This window comes from Phalacrocorax carbo, chromosome 5, assembly GCF_963921805.1.
Source record: "Phalacrocorax carbo chromosome 5, bPhaCar2.1, whole genome shotgun sequence".
NCBI classification, from domain to species: Eukaryota; Metazoa; Chordata; class Aves; order Suliformes; family Phalacrocoracidae; genus Phalacrocorax; species Phalacrocorax carbo.
The window spans coordinates 32,579,049-32,601,908 of NC_087517.1; the positions used below are offsets into that span (position 1 = coordinate 32,579,049).

Genomic DNA, 22,860 nt, shown 5'->3' on the forward strand with positions numbered 1-22,860 from the left:
GGCCTGTAACCAAGTGTTCTGCTGCAAGGCTTTATTTCAGAAATCGGGGGAGTAAGTCGCTTGCTCAGCCTGCGTGAAGGCTGTCCAAGAATTACCTGACTCCATGCACTAGCACAAGGACAAGAGGATACACCACCCATCTTCCTAGGGTGTGGATGCTGAAACAGGAATAACTGAAAATGCTTCTAAAACAAATGATGGAAAACGTTCTGTTTCGCTCTTTGCAGTTAAAAATTCTGAAAGCCAACTGTATCTACAGAGTTGGGAAAGCAAAGAGGGGAGGGAGCATTTTGGGTATAGGGGAATTCTAATTTAATCTACTTGTTTCAGCACCTGGTCTTACACAAACTAGAGCATTAAGGTATGCCTGTATTAGAGTTGTGGCCAGCACTGTCCATTAATTAAACTAAGTTTGTAAATCAGAAGAGCTGTCAGAAAGAGTAACTCGGGAAACATTCTTTTGTGTGCTCCTATTTTACATAGATATATATATATACACACACGCTGTTCAGTTTTTATTTTACAAGAATGTACTTTACATACTCATCTTTTTATTGAAAGAATTGCAAATCAAACTTAAAGTATGGATGCTTTAAGAGTTTTTCTGTGACAAAAAAAAAAAGTAAGTACACTTATTTATTCAACAACAGAGCTTCAGTTGGGAGCCCGTGTGTCTGAACGCTAACAGAAAAGTCCCTTACCTGTCTGTGACAGCAGAAATGCCCCGCAGCTAATTAAAAAGAACAGAGATAGAAGGCATCCAATGCTGTTCATGAACCTCTGTAAAAGACTGTTAATACCTTCTGATTCTTAAGGAGTTTGGAGAGGAAATATTTTCCTAGTGTTTACAAGCAGGGAGGAACTATCCACTGTAAAAAAAATTTTGTGCTCATAATTGTCAGAACAGTTTATTTACATACGTGGTCAACTGCACTAAACTGCTGCTTAACTCCTGTGTCTGTAAGATACTGTTTTCTTTTTGTAAAGCTAAGATATTTTCTATATTTCTGATGGGAAACTTCTCACCATTAAAAGCACTTGCCAAATCAGCTGCCACTTTCCCTGTTCTATTTGCCTCACACTGACATTAAACGGGTCGGATGAACGTGTACCTTTTCTGAAGCCAGAATTACTTTTTTGCAGTCTTGTCTGTACAGCCACGCAGCTCACAAGGCAAAGCTTGTTCGACCTACAGCCATCTACCAAAAGCTGACTAGGTGTTCCTTGTGCTTAGTATATTCATCTTTTCAAGGTTAAAAAGTACGGGTTGCTGTCTCAATGATTCCCTATGGCTTAATTTTGAGAAGAGTGTTAGTTAGGATTTAGACTTCAAAACCAAGTCCCTGTATCAGAATTTCAACAAGTGGTACAAATTGAAGCAGTGAACATTCCTGACCTCAGGTAGCATAACTTGATAGAGACAAAGTGGTTTGGAGGAACTGGTCTGGTGACATGGTCTGGTCTGTTTAAGCAGATAAACTTTGACAATATCTGAGAGTTAAGATTAAAAGCAAAGTAGCAAAATCACCGTGGCTGACTTGTTTCAAGACATGCTAAGCCAAACATCAGGAAAAACCTCAGTGACCAAGGACAAAGTAATTCGAAAGTTATCCTTTGCTTACTACACGCCCTTGCATCTGAGGCGTGCTGTCGTCATAGAATCATAGAATCGTTAAGGTTGGAAAAGACCCTTAAGATCATCAAGTGGGCTTACTTGGGTGTCTGAAAGCCCCTCTTCTGGATCTCCCTTTTTAATTGTAGACCCACCATTTTCTGATGTGAGATGTATACATTTGAGGTCTGACTTCAAGATGCTAACGAGTATTGTATTTTTCTACTTTTGAAAGAAGAAATACAACTTCACTTCAGCACACCTTGTAGCAGAGACGGGAGAGCACCCAACTTTCTCTTGGAAGCACTCAGCTGCCTGCATTCTTGGACGACATGAAAAATGAGAATCGCTTACCAAAATATAGCGGTATGGATAAAGAAACAGTTTAATTTTATCCTTCTTTTCTTTTTTTTTTTACAATATAATTCAAAGACAGTCTTGATTTTTCCTATTAGGTAGAGTCTAGATTAAACCTGTTAATATTTATTAGACAAATAAACCGTTTCTTTAGGCTAACTGAAGTTTTATGGTACCGTTCAGGCACATGTGTGTACACAGTACTCATGTAAACAATAGCAAGGGAAAATACAAGCAGTGTTTCACTTCGGTCTTATATAAAATCAGCTTAGTATAGCAAGTCAGCTTTACAGTGCAAATCTGAATGAGATTAAACAGGATTAAAATTTCCCAAGTTTCATTTTGAAGTGAAACTCTTAAAGCATAAGAGGAAGAAGAGAGGTTTAAAATTTTAATGCAGTCCTGAGCACCACATCATTTTCTTCAGTTTGGGAGAGGAAATGTAGTTAGCAACACCAGTTACACGTTTTTGCCTGTCTCAGTCACCACGGCCAACATAAGCATGCAGAGTGACTGTACCCAGAACCACACCATGGATGATCCAACAGCAGCCTGTAACAAAACTAAATACATTTTACTGCCTCCAGAATACAGTCCTCCCACCTGTGGTATAAGCTTCGAGATACCCATCAAATAGCAAGTAACCTGGTCTATACAAGGCAAGTTATAGCTTGGTGTATAGACAGTAACTAAAGCTACTTTCACTCGGACAACATCTCATGCAATTACCCTGCTGACAATTAAATACAAAGATAAACATGAGACACAAAGAGCTCCTGAAGAATACAGCTGTTGAAGTAATTAAGCTTAGTCTCTCTATTTTCTCATTGTTTAAATTCCCTTTACATCCAGGTGGTACAGTTGTGAGAGGTGTGCTTGATTCATACAAAGAAAAATAGAATTTAAGGCATGTTTTGTGTATTATGAAAAAAGACTCATTAAAAATAGGTGGCTTCCCTTCTTTCCAAGTAAGTACGGCTTAGAAAACAAAGTGTAGGTTACAGAAACTAGCGGAGTTAGCCCATTTGGACCTGCTTAATGAAATAAAGAGGGCCCCAGGCAACCTCAGAGGAGTAGCAACCAGCTAACTTCTTAAACAGCTAAGCAAAATTCATTTAACATAAGAGCACTGCTAGTGCTTTTAGACCCTGCATTCATGTAGGCTTAGCAGTACATCTGCTATATTCCTCTCTCAAACATTTAATTCTATCATTCTAGACATAACACAATTAAGCAGCACTCATGGAAGTTGTCAGTTATTGCAAATCTGCAAACACAACTTGAAATAAACATCTGATAGGGAACAGAAGCATGAATCCAAATCTTTCTGTCAAGGCATGTAATTCAGGTGAATGAAGAAAAAGTATGTTGAAAATATGATTAATTCTTGTGAAGAATCAGGTTCAATATTTCAAGTTTTTGCTAGGAGTACAAGCAAAGACTGTGCTAGTGTGTTATGTAGTGTAATATGAATATTTACGTGAGGTATAATCAGTAAGCAGTTACCATAAATACGCACAGGTTTTCTGCCACAGTTACTCTTTAGCGAAGTTGTGGACTGGAGAACAGCAGAAGTCCGCCTTAACAGGACAGAGCCTGGCCCCTGCTGTGTACAAGCCTCCACTGCTAATAAAAAAAGTCCAGAAAGTATGTTAGATGTATATCAAGAATATATATGTTCAATAGCATAGTGAAACTATCCTTTTGGTATAAGTAATACTACAGGTCCTATTAGTACTTGGATATGCACATACAGCAATATGCACATCCCAAAGTAAATCTTCGAAGCCATCTTAAAAAAAATAAAAGCTAAATTAGGAATAAGCTATGTCGCAAGAAGCTTCCTGCAGAATTATATATTTAAGGTGATAATCTTTGAACTCAGACTTAATATAGCTACTTGCATTAAAAATGGCTTGCTGTGAAATCTTAATCTCACTTTTTTCCCCACCCAATCAGACACATCTTCAGGATTGTGATTCAATGATTGTTTAGCAGCAATTTTAGAGAACTGTAAATTCTTTTATTAACAGGCATTATAAACAGATATTACTACTTTTATTTAAAAACCATGAGTGCCACATTGATGAATATACAGCTCATGAATAACTTAATTTTCCCATATTAAAAGGCAATGCACACAGCATACAAAAAGTATACTAAACAAAGCTAGGAGGATACGTGATTGAAGTGTCTAAAATGATATATACAGTACATAATTAATGTTCTGTTTATATTCAGTATGGGCCTCTGTGTGGCCATTCCCATCATGCCTCGCTCTCCCCTGACACTGAATTCTGCACTTCTTCTTCCAAAATTGGTACAATCAGGTTATCCTTGGACATCAGATTATACTTCATCACAAATTTAGTGAACCGGTGACACAAGAAAGTTTCGTTCTGGAGGTGAAAGAAGGGGAAAAAATATATACAGAAGGAATATTATAAACAATTGAGGAGAACATACTAAAAAAATCCTGCTTATATGAAATTGCTTCATTAGATTTACAAGTCTTAGAAAGAAGTAGCAATACTTAAATGGTGAATTTGTATTACTTTTACATCTTTACTGTTTGCTTATAGTTATGGCAATTAACAAAAAATGCTACTGAAGTTCAGGCTTAAGTCACAGCTCAGTTCAACAACAGTTAGACATGAATATAGTCTAATACCAATGTAGTCCTGATCTGCCCTCCAAAAGAGAATTTTAAGGTATTGTGAAACTCCTCCTACATGTGCGATCCCCGACAGAAGTGAGCACAACCATTCCATAGCTGTTCCAGTGACCCTGAATGGGATTTGGCAAAGGTTTCCTTCTCCATCCAGCTATACCCCTTATCTCCGTTCTATTAACTTCTACTTTTCCATTTAAAAAAAAAAAAAAAGAAGTTGGAAGCTACTGGAGGTGCACAGCCTGCCACCAGTTACTGTTTCTCTGCAGTTTTATAATTCCTTAACTGTTGGGTAACATATACAAACAGAAAATGTACATTTGAGTTGTTTGTACAAAACCTCTCAAATCCTGACCTCTTATCCAACTGAAGGAAACCAATAACTGGATAAACTAATTATATAAATCAATTTTCATTCATATATATGTATACGTAATAGCATTTTAGTTCTTATAAAACTATACTATAATCAATACTTCACTTGAATGCAGATCTTCTGGTAGGATTAAAGGAAAACCTGTAATGCAATTACATCACAGCTATAACCTCAGTAAACACCCTTCTTTCAAGATGTAATTTGAAACTACTTACTTCATATTCATCAAATATCTGCCGGTGATGAAAATAAGCATGTGAGAATATTCTGTAAATCCTTCGGCACACTGATCCTAATTTGGCTACAGAGGATTCCTTTATGCTAACCCTGCAAGCACCAGGAGAAAGGTTAAAACAGGTCCACCGAAATGGCTACCAAGATACACGTTGTCATGAATTCTGATAGTATGTTTTAACAATACAATGACATTTAGACTTAAGCATTGCAGATATCTGCATCTGCAATTGCTTATTTTTGCAAGGAAGATAATGTTGGTGCATGCTCCACATTTAGAAATTGTACCTTGACTACAAAAACAGTTTTGTCTGTAGTTAAACATCACCAGCTATTCTGATAAGGGCTGGATTTCTGGTTTCTAGCACTGATGGGCAAAGGGAAAAGACTTCCAGTTGTACCTCCTCGCCAATACTGTATTCCTTGAGAAGCACAATTTTGACTTCTCCAGTTAGGCTCCCATTGTCCAACATGTCGGCTGCCCATGCAGCGCACTCTGCCTTCTGTGGTCTCTCATGTCCCACAGTCAATTGGTGTTGGCTTCTGGAGGCCTCCAGTGGCGTAGTGTTTAAATCCTTGGAGTCACTGCATCTCTCTAAAGGCCATGCTGTTATTTAGGTTGGCACTACTCCAGTGGAAGCCCCATAACACCAACAGCTATTAATAAAAGAGTTTCCACCTAAACAGCACCCGTCAGCTCCAGTAAATGGCAAACTATTTGAATAGGTAGGAATTCTTCCTTGACTTAAAAGTGACAATAGCTCTACCAACAAGAGACACATGCTGCAGGATTTCTGGTATTTTCAGCAGCAGCCCATGAAATATGCGTTACGCATTTCCACAGGCTTTGTAAGCATTTAGGTGCCACCTACTTTCTCCCTCCCCTCAAAAGAATGCATTTTTACCTGCTAGGGAAATATTTATTGCTATTCAGAAGACATGCAGCTCCATCAAGTGTGTGCCTGGTGTAGTCTATAGCAGGACACTACAAAAAGAGACAGCAAGTAAGCACATGTGAGTGCTTGCGTGACACTGTCATATAACTTGTTTAAAGAAAAACATTTTAATTATGTTTCCTGATGCTTTTAACTTCACTGGTCATTTTTTTTTTTCCGCAGAAGTTTCACATAGCTTCTCTGAAGGTCTAACTACATTTCCTCCTTAAGTGAGCTATTTCTTTTCTGTTTCATAACCCACATAAATTATTTCAAGGAAAAAAAGTTACTATGGAGATGTGATTATGCACGAGTAGTGAATTTATGCATCTCCTTAAGTAAAGCTAGATAATAATAATAATACATGCTGGAAGTATACTGAAAAGAAAGCAAATCATTACCTTACAGTTCATTTGTTTCCCACACAGTCAAGTTACCAGATTCTTTCTTTCACAGCCTAAATTAACACCTTGTCACACCCCACCCACCCCCCAAGAAAAAAAAAAACACTAAACCTGCACCTAAGCGTATCAATGCTTTTTACCTTGGCAAAGAAAACCAATATCATTAGTGTAGCTAATTGTGTAGCAAGCCAAGCCCTGGCTCTGCAATCGAGTACACATAGAGAAGAAGGAAGAAAGCAAAGATAAATGGACACAGGCTGAGAGCCGGAATGTCTGTCCATTTTGCTATTCCCCAATTTCAGGAAGACTTCTCAGTTACACATTTTTGTCAGCAGTTCAGGGTTGGATCACCCACTGTCTGACCATGATAGTTACTATCAACATGGAAAACAGTAGATGAATGATTTGTGTTCAGAGATAAAAAGCAGCCTGAAATTCTCCAGTCTAGCTGGATAAAACAGACTTGCTGCATGCCAGTATACTGCGTGGTGATGAGGGTTAAAGGAGGGAGTGGGAAGGAAGCTGGCCATCAGAGCTATCTCTCAGGAAATTAAAAACAAACAAAAACTTACAGGACAAAAAGGATAAGGTTCTGCAAGGTGAAATACAAGGGTAGAGCTGACAGGCTGCGCTACCACCAGAACCAACAGCAACAGAGAAAGGCCTTCTGAAGGCAATTTAAAAAAAAGTATCAAGTGGTTCAGTCAGAGACCTGAACAAAGTTTAAAGTAATTGGACACTCAGGTAGACAAGTAATAACCCAGTTGACAAGGTATTTTTATGACTCAACTACCTTTTAGCAGTAACTTCCCTACGAACGTGCACGTGTGGTCACTTTCAGAGTGCCAGGCTTATATGCCTGATGCTAGGGACTGAGGCCAGAGTTTGAAGAGGACAGCCTATTCTCAGCATGTACTCTTCTTTCAATTAAACAAAGACCTTTTTCCACCGAGTTTCAGGCTGTCTCAACAGAAATTAAGAGAGAAAGGAGGGGACTGTGCAAAGTCTAATCCTGTGGTAAAAAGCAGCTCCTTCCTATGTCAGCCCCTTCTTCTGTAAACCACTACAGAATGGGAAAGAAGGAAACCTCAAATGATATTCTTAGCCCACATGAGCTCTCAGTTTGACTAAGAAGCCAACTATAATGGTCTCCCCATGAACATACAAACTATGAAAAGAAATCCTACATCAGTAGAGTCAGTTTTCCAGAATACATCCGTACCTCTTTGGGAGTTTTATGAGCTGCACAAAGAAAAATCCATTGTTCAGTTGCTGTCATCTGAGTACACGTGTCTGGGTGACATTCACTCTGTTAAAAGAATTGTTCAGTTATGAAGACCATCCACCAGCAAAAATGAGCCGATCTTTTCAAATCACCTGCTTGCCCTATGTCCCACCAAAAAGGGTTATTTGCCAGAAGTCTTTAAAACCCTAAAAAACTCTTACCTCAAACCACTGCTGAAGTCTGTGTACACATTTCGAATAAGAAAGCTCTGCAAACTCTGCATCTTACAATACAAAAAAGTCTATTCCCTGATACAATATCAAAATATCAAAAGTATTACCTGAAGCTTGACAGCCAGTCCATTGAGCTCAAGGCAGAATTGTCTAAAAAAATTTGAACACAGCAGCATCAAAATCAACAGTTTGTTTTCCCACTGGAAACATCTAATACAAAGCAAGGTACACATTCTGATCTTCCTAGATCTCCCAATGTTTTTGGAAATGATTCTTGTAAAGTGGAAAAAATAAATCAGAACATGAAAAAAATTGTACTTGAAGAAAGAACACCACCAAGTAATTTCAGCTGATGTCACACCTAAAAGGCAATAGGCTTGGAATTAACATACTATAAAAGGACTACAAGTTGAAACAATTCACACCAGCGTATTTTTTTTTACTCAGCAAAACAATTATTTTTTAATTCTTACCTGACTGTAGAGGCTGACCTTAATAATTTAGTTGAAGTGTTTAAGATACCAACTTTTATTATGGAAGAAAGTGCTATTTCATAAATACAGATCAAAAAAAACAACACTTCAAGAAAATTAATTTCTTAAAGAGTGTAAGTTTTAAATTCATATAGGTGGATCATTCCATCCTTCTAAGATATACAAAAAGGATGTGGACAGGCTGGAAGGGGTCCAGAGAAGAGCCACCAAGATGATTAGAGGACTGGGAAGCCTGCCATATGAGGATAGGCTGGGAGAACTGGGTTTGTTCAGCCTTGAGAAAAGGAGGCTCAGAGGGGATCTCATCACCACGTACCAGTACTTAAGGGGTAGTTACAAACAAGATGGGAGACTCCCTTTTTACATGGAGTCCCATGGAGAGGACAAGGGGGAATGGACACAAGTTGCTCTTGGGGAGATTCCGACTGGACACAAGAGGTAAATATTTCACAGTAGGGACAGTCACCCATTGGAATAATCTCCCCAGGGAAGGGGTTGACTCGGCCACGTTGGACACCTTTAAGATTCGGGTGGAGAGGGTGCTGGGCCATCTTGTCTAGACTGCGCTCTTCCTAGAAAGGTTGGACTAGATGATCCCTGACCTCCCTTCCAGCCTGTGATTCTGTGATATACTTCCTCCATATTGTTTAAGTGGCTAAAGTCCCACCACAGATCATTAACAGAGTGGGACTTGTAGAAATACTGCTTTCACTAGAACGAACCTGAAAGTGCATTCTTTAACTTAAAGAGAATTCAGTCCTCCAACCTACAAGAAAAATCTGAACAATTTTTCCAAAAGTGACAAGCCGCTTCTATGAATCAACAGTGATTTTCAGTGTATGTGAAAGGATAGAGGAAATTCTTAAAATACATCTTTTGCAATTTTATGTATACATTTCTTCCTCTTTTGAGGATTCCCCGCGTCTAGTAGAACTATTCCAGACCAGAGAAGAAAAAAAGAAAACAGGAGGCAAAAAGTCAGGATATATAAATCTAGGAGTAGCTTAGAACTATTCTTATTCCTGAAAGTTTGATATCTGATAAAGTTATAAGACACACTTGTAAGGAAAAAATCAGGACACAAGGATACTAGAGTAATTCCAGGAAATTAATACATACGTATTAACAGGGTGTAAACCTACACTACAACTGAAAAGTCATTTGAGGCACAAGCTACCTAGGCTGCACATAGTTTTTATACTGTATAAAAACAAACTGAGAGAAGGACAAGAAGTTTTAAGTTTCCTTACAACCAGGAAAAGAACTCTAAGACACAGGTACTCTTGCTTTCCCAGCTAAAGCCTATTTTCCTGCAAGTTCCAGAAAAAGCACTGGGAGCATCTGGAAACTACATTCCCAGTTAGTGGAGATGAAGAACTGACGACTAGGAGGAAGTGCTGTGGAAATTCATGACTACATTTTCATATTCAAAACATGCTAGTACAACTTTTGAAATGAGGTACAAACATTTTTCTTAAAAAAAGTCAAAACCACTAGATCAGAGTGCGTCATAGATCTTTAGAAGAAATAATATCAAAATATAAAAATATTTAATACCAGAAATATCAAGTTTCATCTAAGTTACTTTTGATCTGTCCTATTTAAAAAGACTCACCACCACTATCAATGAACAAAGCTTAGGATCAGGACACTGTTGACAAAAGATGGATTCTTACCTTAAATGTTCATACTTCCATACACCTTCATCCTGGCCTTCAGGAGGTTCAAGGATCTTATCAATGTTGGAACAGTCTGCCCTTATGTTCTGCTGAATATACTAGGAGAGGAGGGGGGAAAAGAAATCTAGATCTTGTTGTAATTATAGTACGACAGTATATTTAGGACATCACATTTTTGAGGGGCTTACTTTTTCTCTTTACTTAAGAAGTGATTGAGGGACTAAAAGTTGAAGAGTAGATGGGCAGAGTAAGAAAATTGGTATAAAAAATGCCAGATCTGAAAAATACCTTTCCTCAGTTCGGAAAGGTAGAAGAATGGGTATATTTTACAGATTTTTAAACATCCTTCTCAAAAGAAAAGAACTGCGCAGGAACCCCCACCATTTTCTTAAATCTGATTTGTTTAAACCAGACATGGGAATTCTAGTTATTTCTGCATACCACAATTAATAATTACAATTTTTTCATATACGTAGGGTGGTTATGAAATTAATTCCTGTGCAGCAATATTCTAAGCAGATAAATAGCATGTCCTGTTCCCTGTTTTTTACCAAAATACAAAACTTGGGAAACTGAACCCATTAACAACACTTCATATAAGAATACCTGCTGAACAGCTAACGTACTATCCATTTCTTCAAAGGATTCATCAGGCCAATTGTAAAAATCCTGTTAAAAAAAAAAAAGGTCAGTTTAACAAAAACAGAAGGGGAGGAAGAAAAGTGCACAAGCTACAATAGCTCAAACATGCTGGAAAATAGACGCAGAGGTAGTTTATACAATTCCAGGAAGCTACATCTTAATAGAACCAGCAGACAGTCTTGGCAAGAACAGGGTGAAATGGGACTTATGCTCCCAATGTCACAGTAGTAGAACATCTGGAAATGAAAGCTCTCTGTGACTTGGCATACTATAAACATCACCTCCCCCCCACATCTTGCTGTAACACCTACATAGCCTGTAGTTTTTATATTACGTATTTGCATGCAGTGCCCACTTCACCTGATAGACCATTGAAGAATGGGGAAGAAGAGAGGTCTGTAGAGAGTAGCATTTTACCATTATCATTACACTAAAAATCCCAGTATATTCTACCAGTAACACACCACTGAAAACATCTTCTCTGAACTAAGGTAATATAATATGGGCAGTGTTGGCCCAACTTGGTACTACGTCCTCTTGGTACAGTCCATAATGCAGCATAACTGGACAGTTACCAGCTCTGCTAACCCACAGTGTTCAGTATTGTTAATGATAGAACCCCCCTGAAGTTCCACCTCGGGTCCAGTTGTACTGCAGCAATTCACATCTGGTGCAACTATGGCAGTCCCAGACATATATGCGTTTCCTTACTTTGCCTTTTTCACATCTACTTTGCCTTTTTCACTCCCTCATTATATGGAAATATTGCACATCGGCCCCCCATAGCCATCCCACCAGACGCAATGACTAAATTAAAATGTTCCAACTGTAAAGCTTAGCAATCTGTTCTTGAGAGAATACAAAATGTCTAGAGAAAGGAGTGACTACCCAGTGTTGAAATATCATTAAGTAATAGTATTTATATACTGAGTAGCTATACCACAGTGGTATCCAAAATTGAAACTTTAATACAGCCACCAAAAAAATCATGATTGCATTACTATACACAAAATTCTTCAACCTACATTAAGTTTATAATATACTTTGTAATATTTGACCAAATCTAGGTCTATGTCCAGCTTACCATTTTTCACAATACCCCAAATTCATCAAAGGTTCTATTTCCTTCATAGATTAAAGATGTACAGAATGAACTGATTTACAGGGTTGCATAACAATTTTACCTCTGTATGTTATGACAAAGAATAGGAGGAGAAGAGAGACGTGTTTTCCTACAACATTGTGTCATATACTGCTCTGTTTCTGCCCACGAGCTCTCCTCACAAACACAGAGTGGAAAAGTCTTGCATAAAGGCCTCACAGATGACATCTCTGAAATAATCTAAAAAATGCGGCGTATCTGTTCAAGATGTACCTTTTCAGGATGAGCCTGAACGCCAAGAAACAGATTAATTTCATTTTGATGAGGAGAAACAAACGAGGCAGCAGCGGGCCGGGCTCACTGCGAGCGGAGCGCAGGTTACGTGCAGGGGAGGATGACCCCTCTCTCCCGGCAAGCAGGAGCAGGGGGGCACGACGACCCCTCTCTCCCGGCAAGCAGGAGCAGGGGGGCACGACGACCCCTCTCTCCCGGCAAGCAGGAGCAGGGGGGCACGACGACCCCTCTCTCCCGGCAAGCAGGAGCAGGGGGGCACGACGACCCCTCTCTCCCGGCAAGCAGGAGCAGGGGGGCACGACGACCCCTCTCTCCCGGCAAGCAGGAGCAGGGGGGCACGACGACCCCTCTCCCCCGGCAAGCAGGAGCAGGGGGGCACGACGACCCCTCTCTCCCGGCAAGCAGGAGCAGGGGGGCACGACGACCCCTCTCTCCCGGCAAGCAGGAGCAGGGCAGGTACCCGGAGTCTGCGGGCGCAGAGCGCCCAGCCGAGGCCTACTCGCGCGCCCAAGCACCCCCCGCCCTCGGCCGATGGTGTACGTAGGATTTTAATGGCAACAGCAGCAGCACATCGACACGGGTCAGCCAAACAGCCCTGCGCCCGGGGAGAGCCTGAGCTCAGGGCAGCAGGGCTGCCCCTCAGCTAACACCCCACCGCCGATCCAGCAGGCGCTCGCCAGGGCTGTCGCCAGCCGGGGCCCGGGCGCGCTCTGCGGGGGCAGCGCCGCGCTCCGGGACGCTGCTCGGTGCCAGCGGCCAAAGGGACGTGACGCGACTTGCGCTCCCGCACCGGAGCCTGGGAACGCCATGCAAGCAGGGCGCTCGCCCCGCCGGACGTAGGGCCGAGGGACAGCCGGCGCCGCACCCACCCTTCCTCCCCGGGCCTGGCAGAGCAGCCCCCGCGGGGGGGGGGGGGACTCCGCGGCCCGCCCGTGGGGAACAAAGCGCTCCCGCGGCGCGGGGCCCGCCGCCCCGGCCCGCCGGGCGGCACTGGGCCCCGGTAGGCCCGGCAAGGCCCACAGCGACGCCGCGAGATCCAGCGGGGCCCGGCGCCTGGGCGGCGGCGGTGCCCGTCGCGACGCGAGAGCCGGCGGCGGGCCGCACAGCAGCGGCGGCAGCGCCTCACCTGGGCCTTGGTGCCCGGCCTGTTCCGCCTCAGCACTGCCGTCCCCTCCGCCATGACCATAGTGACAGCGGCGCCAGGACCCGGATGCGGCAGCGGCGGGCGGGGCGGCGGGCGAGGGGGAGGGAGGAACGGGCGCCGCGGCCGGCGGCGGAGGGAGGGCGTAGCAGAGCGGAACAGCCCCGGAACAGCCGCGGGCGAGCCAGGGCCGCCGCCCGCCGGAAAGCGGGAGCAGCCGCGGGGCGGTGCCGCTCGCCAGGGGCGGCGGGAGGCGGCCCTCAGGGGCCCGGGGCCCTTCCCCCTCCCGCCGCTCCGCTACGTGCTGCTCCGTCTCCTGGCCACGGGGGTGCGCGGAAGAGCCGTTCCCGCGCGGGGCTGGTCGCCGAGGGCCTGGCGGGCGCTTTCCTGGCGGCTCGGCACCGCTCCGTGGTGCAGTGCCCTGCGGGCAGCCGCGGGTCGCCTGAGGTGATCCTTCGACAGCTGAGCTTTCCTGTGAGGGGCGATACCTAAACACGCACACACACGCCCGAGAGGTGGGGACAGTTTTCATGGCGGTCCCTGTCACTTTCTGCCCGGGTGGCTCGGTGCCCGCCCGAGGAGGCGTGAGCTGCGCCGTGAGGCGGGTTTCAGGGCGAGCAGAGCTGTTGGTTTTGCGAGAGGGAGTCTCCAGGGGTTAACGAGATGGCTGGTTCTCGAGAAAATGCATTCTTCAGGTTTCATCCCGTTTCATCAGTATCGCTCTGTCAGCATCTGACCGTGCTGTCTCCCCCACAAGGTCAGTCCTCGCTAGCTCTCTGCAAGTCTCTGTACAACACAACTGAGCCTGTGAAATTTTGTACAATGTAAACCATAAGGGTGTGAATTTTAAAAAAAATATTTCAAGTCCTATATTAAAGATGTTTTTAACGCTAAAATTTTTTTTTTTAAAAAAGCCCCAACAACAGCAATTTGGGACACGATGCTTCAAAGTAGGTACAGAGCCTTTCTAGGTTTTCAAAGGCAGGATTGAGAGAGTTGTGAGTTTGGTGTGCAGAGGTCACAGGCTGCTCTGCTATTGGAAAACAGAGTTAGCCTAGGTTTCAAGGTTAACTAATCCAGGAGTTACCTGTGTTGACTGTATTTAGGAGGAAAACATAAAAAAAATGCACTGTTAGCTTATAGTTGGCTGATAAATAGGTCCCTGTTGCAAGCAAGTAGACATTTTGGAAGACTAGAAGGGCTCATATCACTTCTGTAGGATAAGCAAGAAGAAAAGTATTTGGAAGCTGCTCTGTTTCTAGTGAACAGATGGTAGGAAGGAGTACAGAATAGGTCAGTGAGGGTGTCTGTGAGCAAGAATGATGAGGCAATAAGGTAGAGATGAGATACATCCACCCACTCCCCTTAATAGAATCAGTAAATAAATGTTTGCAGTTGTATGTGGTTTCCTGAAAGGTGGAGAACACTGGTACCTGATGTTGCCCCTGCTTCCACTGTGTAAATGAGTGAATGCCAGGTATGGTTTCCCCCCTTCACTCAGTTCATTTGCTCTAAATAATGTGCTTTCCCATGTTAAAACCTCTTCCTTCTACCTGATGAGAGTTAGAGTATGTGAAACATTTCTGGATTGAAAACATTGAAAAAATTTCTAATTAGGTTTTCCCATCAGAAAGCAAAGTGTATTTTGAATACTTATTTTGCTTGGGCAATGCCATGGCCAGGATCCTGCCTCGTTCTCAAGGCCAGGTTAGAGCTGAAAGCTGGACAACGTGCGAGCAGTGAGAAATGGGTAAGGGGTTAACCTCCTGCTGGGCGCAGGCACCCAGCTAACCAGCAGTTTATATTGACAGCAAGGGCAGCTCCCTTCAGATTACACTGTAACGCGGAGGTGCCATTCCTAACTTGAGGCACCTAAGTTCAGTTTGCGTTAGTTACTTTTTTACTCCTGGTCAGCATTCCTGCTCCAGAAGCGTTAGCTATTTGAGGCACACGGTGAAACTCAGCGCTTCCTAGCAGTTTGTGTAAGAAACCGTGGAAAGGTTAATAACATTGGGAGAAATTAGTGCAGTAGACTGAAGGGTATGAATGTCCCATAGCTCATTAGATCAGCTGTAATCCAACACTAATTATTTTATGAGATTTATAATCAGCCAGTCCCCAAATAAAAGCAACTGTAGCTGTTTAAATGCCTTAAAGTTCAGCAGCTTGTTTGGTTTTGGGTTGTTTGTTGTTTTTTTTTTCCCTATCATCATTTTCAAGGTTTAACTGATATCTAACGCACAGAAGAGTTGGATATTTGACATTTCCATTTGTCCCTGACTTTTATTTCAGGGACATCTTGCTTCTAAAATACAAATAAACCTTGCTGTGAAGAAATACCTCTCAGAGAGAAATACATATCTGTTAGTTCAGTCTACAACTGGCTTGCAGATTCACAGATGAAGGAAAGAAATCTGCAGTGTTTCTCAATGGGGATGTTACAGTCTGTAGGTCTTTTGTGTTGCCCCTTAATAATAAACCCCCTATTTCTGGGAGCTGCTTCTTATTTTTGTTTTATTGGATTTCAAGCTGTTTTTAAACAAAATTGGATCAACAGTAATTTCACTTTTTTTGCTTTTCACCTGGTCCTCATTGCCTCATGACCCTTAAGAGTGAAAAAAGGAATATTTGGCCAAAATCCTACTGACTCTTCCCGTGCTGTTAGGGACCTGACCTTCCTTCCTTCTCTGCTCGTGTGTAAAAGGTTCATCATTTTCTTCCTATGGCAGGGTAACATAAGCAGGACAGTAAAGGTCTTCTGAAAACAGTAGGGTTGCTGCTAGTGGAAGCTGTTCTGAAATGTTAATGAAGGAAAGTAGCAAGAGGAGATGGAGTCCACCTTGTTTCCTTATGATTCAGACAGCCTGGGGAAAGGCTGGGAAGGACTGTATTCCCAAAATAAGCAGTTAGGGCAACATGTAACACTTTTGGCAAAATTTGAGCTTTGAAATAGTCTGGAAAACAGTGGAATAAAGCAGTAACGGCAGATGGATCACCTCAGCTATGTAGTCGTTACCTTGTCCTTGCTTGCAGCGATAGCCTCATGGCACGAGAATAAAATGTTCTCTGTCTACAAATCCATCAGACGCTCAAACCTGTCCTCCATTTGATTAGGCCTAGGAATCCTGTTTTTTTGCCCTTCCCCCCATCCATAAATTATTTCTTCCCATGAAAGTTTTCACAAAAGTGTGACTTTTGTTTTTCATCAGTTACATAAACACTAATAGACACAGCCATGCTAAGTATTTTATTAAATAAGCATGATATCAAGCTGCTGAAAACCTGCTGGGTCTGAAAGCATGGGCTGGAAGTTGGGTCAGGAGGAAGAGAGGTCTGCATGGTGCACACAGCCTGGCAACACGGTGCGAGCTCAGCATAACCCTGCTGGGGAGCAGGCTGGCACCGTGCTGTTGCCTCGGCTGCGGGTGACTGCACTGTGTGGTGGGGGTACACAGCGCGGGTAGTAAGCGGATACCTGCCCACAGATCACACCCCTATGGGTTGTAGTGGCTCCTCAGAAACAAAAATTAAACGTGAAATTGCTTGCTATGAGCCAGGACCCTACATGATGTGTGTCTCTAAAGGATATAATGGAAAGACATGCTGCAGTGTTAGGCCTAAGCACTTCTCTTTTGGGAGCTGCTTCCAAAAGCATCTCTTTCTCACTGAGATGTCGTAATACCTTCCCCTCTTTGGTGTGACTACACCAGCACACCTACCCTATCAGGGAAGATAAAGGCATGCTTGCTCTAGGGGAAGACAATGCTTCTCAATGAGTTTGTGTTTCATTGCACAATATATTGTCTTTACCTGTAGTGGAATAATCTTGAGTTTCAGCTGTCACATGCACTGCTGTGACCACTAAAGTAAAACCACTGTATGTAGGGCTGATTTTAAGAAGCAGGCCTTTTGTAGTAAAACATTTTTTTATTTAGTATCTTCCCTGCTGGTACGTATTTCAGTTTAGCGGGAGCTGAACCACCTGAATGGTCTAACTTTTGCCTGGTTTGCCCACAGTTCCAGAGTAGGTAGGTGGTCACCAGCCAGCACGCAGCACCCTACCCAGGTGCGGGGTGGGAGGGTGGGGTGTAAAGAATTTATTTCATGAAGGACTACATCAAAACATTTGAAGGCAGCAAACATTCTCAGGCTGCACTAGGCCAACGTACGCATACCAGTGCTGAAGGCATCATCAGGAACACACTGTATCAAGGGCAGATTTGTGTACTGTATGAATAACCTTGAATCCTTTTCCAAGGCAAGACAGGGTGGTTAAAATATGCAATTGTGTTGCTGAAGTAAAAGTCTTGCTATTAAAGAATGCTGTGTTAAGGATACATTAAATACAATTTGTCAAATCAGCTTTTTACCAAGTTAGGGGAAGGCTGGAGATCTGGCATGAGATAATGCAGTCATCAGTAAAGAAATTTGCTTTAAGATCAGCATCAGCCCCAATTCTGCCTGATTAACTTCTGGAAGGAAGTTACTTGTTTTCTACTCACAATTCAATGAGACATCTAAGAAAACAACTTTCTAATTCTTATCTGCTTCATCTGAGAACTGGACAGTTTTGCTCTTGCACAGGTATGACTAGTACCGAGCTTTCAGCCTGCTGTGAGACAGGCTGCTTGCAGCAGGGTGGTTGGTGTGCAGTAATCTTCCCGCCTACCAGCACCTTAGCTCTTGCTAAGCCAGATGTTAAAAAACATGTTATCCTAAGATAAGTTCCATGTGAAAGGGAGCTAGCTGGAAGTCCCCTTCCTCACAGCATCTGTGTGATAACCATTTTAAACTCATCTCCCAACTTCATACAAGTTTAGGGAAAATGTTTCTGCAATTGAATTTTTCAGAGAGATCAGTTGACTACACAATTGAGGCTCAGTTTCATTGAGTAACAGCAGAAACGCAGACAGAAGCAGAAGTTTTAGAAGTTTATTGTAAAGACTTTTACAATCTCAGTACAGAGATAAGGATACAAAATGATGTTGTTTGGAATAATTAAGGCTGGTTCGTGGTCATCTCAATTTCACTGCTCAATGGAACTCAAGCAAGAGCAACTGACTTCTGACTGTACATATCTTTATTTGTGTTCCATCATTACAGTGAGATCACAGGTTATTTCAGAGACTCAATGCCTGCCTATTATAAAATAAAGGACATTATTTACATGATGAAAGAAAAATTTCAGCATTTTAGTGGAATGAATGACTGATACTGCAACGGCTTTAGTCCACGTATTTCCCAAGAATGTCACCATCTCTGAACAGGTAGTAGTCCTGCAAAAAAAGGAAACATTAGTACTTATCATATCAGTTGTTTTGCAAACACTGCCTTGCTCTGAAGTTGGGGCTACCGCAGTCACGAAGCACAAAATCAAAAGCAAGCGAACCAACAGTAGCTCTACCTCTTGACTTCTTGAAAAGATTTATTTTTCTTCCTAAGATATTCTTTGGGAGAGCTACCAAGTTACTATTTTTAGTAGCAGGAAATGCAAGAACTGTCAGAAGACACTTCTGTGAGCTTTCCCTGTCAAAAGCAAAGATACCCCCAGTAATTTCAAAGCCTTTTAGGGTTCCCTCTACTATATGCCTGGTTCACAGAGCCACTTCACCCACCCAATAAAGGTCAAACCAGAGGCTTCCTCAGTTACTTGCTTTTAAGCGGGGGTGGAAGTAGTGAGTACTACAGGTACCAGAAGCTGCCTGGGTTCAGCTACTGCTGCTGGAACACCAACAACTGCATTTCTGGAACACCGCTAACCCTGTGAAGTAACTTCAGTGTTATTACTGGCAGTAAGGCACACTGGGAACCAGCTTAACCTGCATTCACAAAGCTGGGACACCTACCTTATCTTCTATTACAATCTTCGTACCACCATATTCTGGTAGCAAAACCTTTTCACCCACTTTTACACTCACTGGCTGAATCTCACCGTTCTGAAAAAGAAAAGAAATCCTTACTTTTCCACAATACGGACAGAATAGAATTCTTCCAAACTACCATGATCCATCCATGTATAAAACATTCAGGAAATCACAACAACTCTGTATTGTTGTACAGTGAAACTTGAGTATACAGGTTTACTAAGAAGAAAAGCACACCAGTCAATTCTCAAGCACTGGAGTCCTGCAGTAGAACTGCAGTGATTTTCTGAATATAATTAATTTTAATTTAGTTTTGGGTGTAAATACAACTGTGAGGTCTTTGCCTGACATACTGAATAGGACTTAAAGGAAAAAAAGTGAAACCTGAGAAATTAACTGAGACACCATGAAATCCCCTTCTAAAGTGAAAGGAGAAAGTCCATTTCCATATTCTATAGCCAAGGTTAATTTCTCCAAGTGCCAGTTAAAAGCACCTTCCCATCTTTGTTACTTGGAGCAACTCGTCACAACTGTTGCTGGCAAATGAGTTATGTAGAAACACCTGATAAAGTTTAATTATATTTTTGCATTATAAGTAGAATACTAGCATGTTAGTCAAATATTAGCACCATTTCACAATGTAAAGCTTTAAAAATCAGATACTGACACAAACCAGCACGATACGTGCAGAGGGACTCATGGTAAGGGAAAAGGTCTGAGTCAACATGCCCAGGTTGAAATTTAACCTGTTTTCCACTCTTGCTACTAACTGAACGCTACTTTGGTGGGGGAAAAGCCCTTCTGATGCTGAAGCCCACAACCAATGTCATTTTTGTGAAGACTGTATTTTTTCATGATCCCAGATTCATATTCAACATGAAAAGAATCAACAAAAAATTATTTCACTTTTTTCTTTTGATTGCTGATTTTCTTTTGTCCAGTAAGCCTAATCCTTATGGACATTTGGGCATGTCAGCATTTTAACAAAGACGACTGCCCTTCCTTCATGGTTTTGGCTGAGAAATGATAAAACAAGATAACTCCCAAAACACAAGCAATGCTGGAATTCAAGGTCAGAGCCAGCCGGAACTTCAGATTTCTACCCCCTCTTTGAATCCATTCTTCCAACTTCAGCTGTCGCCCTTAATGTGATCCATTTCTGGGAGCCACCACTACACGGCAACCATCCCTTTCTTATGACAATATTCCAGCTACCACCACCCCATTTCAATCCTACCCAAATGTAATGCTTCAGGCCATTTACCTTTCCTCTGGCTCCCGATCCAACTGCTACTACTGTTGCTTGTAGCACTTTCCCTTGAGCTTTTTCTGGAATCATGATACCTCCTTTGGTTACTGTCTCAGCTGCACATCGTTCAACCAGAACACGATCAAAGAGGGGAAGAAATTTCCTAAATGCTTTTCCTGCCTGTGGAAGTAATCATACATTGTAACAAGAGGAACATTACAATGAAATTGCAATTTAAAAGTTTTTTTTTCTAAGTGATTTCTCTTTTGATAGAAATTAATAATTTTTACGAGTAGCAAACACAGGCCACCTTTGATTGCATCAGAAATTGCTAAAGACACAAGCAGATGCTGGGCAATCCTGACAGTTCAGCTGTAAGATGATGTGCTCTGGCTGGGGGAATAAACTGCCCCCAGATGGAGCAGCCACTGCTGCCTCCTCAAGCTGAAAAGCTCTGTATGGTTTTAATCCCAAGCCCTTACTCCAGTTTGGTGAGCGTAATTATTGATTATATGCAATATTCATTTAGTTCACACCAGATTTCATGACGATTAAGGACTTCTTGGGACAGTTGCGTTTTTATTTGTGTAGTGAAGTGTTTTATGGTAAAGAAGCAAAAAGTCTAGCCAGGTACCCCATATCAGTCGTTTTCAGGTACTTTCAACCGCAGCATTTCACATGACGATACACAACCTCCAAAGTTTGAAGTCTGAAGCAAGAGTCCTGTTACTTATATTGGCTTCTACAAATAGACTGCAACTTTACAAGACACTCTAGGTTTAAGCCCCTAAAAACTGAAAGGTCTGCATAATTCTGCCTTGACTCCTTCAATATCTGGCTCTGCTTAAGCAGAGTTGGGGGGGTTTTTTGTTGAGTATTGGGGTTTTTTGCAACTACTTACTGCTACTTGGCTGCATTTCAAAAAGAGCAGTCTATCTCCCGTGTACTAGATAAATGCAAGCACCAAACCCCAGCAAGCAGGGGTCAGGAAGAAAGAACTTGCTTTGATTTCAAATGAAAGATATGGCACCTTGCCAAGCCACATGGAGATAGCGCTGCACCGGACAGATACCCAGAGCCCGCGCTCAGAGAAACAGCTAGAAACAAGGGCCAGGCATCAGCGCACCCTTTACTGACACCATCAGCATATGCACAAGCTTTAGAATTGCGAGAAAACAAAATTACAGGCAGAGCACGAACAAAATACCATACGTGAAAGATGTGCGTTCCCCGCACTAATGTTAGCGCCACAATGATGAAAACCCACAAGTGGAAAAGGCTGCCAACTGTGGTCTCCTTCGTTCTGGGAAGACAATGTATCTAAGCCTCTTTTTTTAGAGCTGTTCTGCGTTTAACAGAAACAAGCAGCCAGACTTACAGCCCTGAGCATTTTATACTAAGTTTTAAGAAATACTAATTCCTTGCATTAGCGGGATCGTAAGAATAAAGTATTGCTACAAGACCAAGAGCAACTTTGCCCTTACCCCTTTCTTTCAAGGTAGGAGCTCTATTAAAAAAGTTTACAACACGCAGAGCGGTAAATGACCAAGCACAAGAGGTTTCAGCTTGCCCGCAGGCCCCACAGGCCCACCCGCGGCCCTGCCCTGCCCTGCCCGGCGCACTGCGGGCCGAGGGGCCGCTCCACTCCCGCAGACGGGGAGGACATTCCGCCCCCGCGCCGGGGAAGCCACGGGCGGCCCCAGCCCCACCGTAACGGGCTTTGTGCCCCAGGGGCCGGGTGACCTTGCGGTGCCGCCAGCCCGCCCCGGCACCTCCACAGGCGGCGGCTGCCAACGCCCCGCCGGGCCGCTGCGCCCCCTTCCCCCTTCCCTCCCGCGGCTCAACCCGGCCCCACCACACGATAAGGACCGCCACCGGGCCGAAGGCACACCTGGGAGCTACCAAGGGGCCGTTGAAGGGCCCCCAGCGGTGGACTAGCGGGCCCGCTACCGATCCCAGCGGGAACCTCCCCACGCACCCCACACCGCTGTGCTGTGCCGTGCCGAGCCGGGCCGGGCCGGGCCGCAGCAGAGCGGACGGGTGGACAGTCAGTCAGTCAGTCTCTCCCTCACTCACTCACTCACTCACCATGGCGGCTCCTGCACTCCCCGCCACCGAGTGACCGGGCCGCCGCGGGCGCACGTGAGGAAGGTCACAGCCTGCGCATGCGCGCTCGACGCCCCGCCCCGGGGCGGAACCCACTCCCCCCCCGCCCCGGCCCCGGTCAGCTTTAATCCCGAATGCTATTTTTCACCCCCGGTGCTACGCCCCGTTCCCGCGAGCGGCCGGCACCCCGCGGCGCCCCGTACTGTCCCGCACCGTGCCGGCCGTCTCCCGGGGTCGGACAC

General features: G+C 43.4%; 1 protein-coding gene across 3 annotated transcripts; it reads right to left on the bottom strand.

Annotated features, from left to right (window-relative positions):
- Positions 1-502: 502 nt before the first annotated feature.
- Positions 503-22,838, bottom strand: LOC104047521 (MOB-like protein phocein). Of its 3 annotated transcripts, XM_064451951.1 has the most exons (9): positions 22,601-22,838; positions 20,528-20,692; positions 10,827-10,889; positions 10,218-10,318; positions 8,155-8,197; positions 7,812-7,898; positions 6,156-6,235; positions 5,232-5,343; positions 503-4,368 (listed from the first exon to the last, which is right to left on the bottom strand). In XM_064451951.1, exons 1-9 carry the CDS (start codon positions 22,601-22,603, stop codon positions 4,237-4,239), a joined length of 786 nt encoding a protein of 261 aa, XP_064308021.1. In that variant the 5' UTR covers positions 22,604-22,838; the 3' UTR covers positions 503-4,236. The 3 variants fall into 3 exon arrangements, with proteins under 3 accessions (XP_064308021.1, XP_064308019.1, XP_064308020.1); XM_064451949.1 differs by lacking the exons at positions 20,528-20,692; positions 22,601-22,838 and adding an exon at positions 13,385-13,601; XM_064451950.1 differs by lacking the exons at positions 503-4,368; positions 5,232-5,343; positions 6,156-6,235; ... (2 more) ...; positions 10,218-10,318; positions 10,827-10,889 and adding exons at positions 18,318-18,675; positions 19,246-19,335 and having other exon boundaries at positions 22,601-22,758.
- Positions 22,839-22,860: the final 22 nt, after the last annotated feature.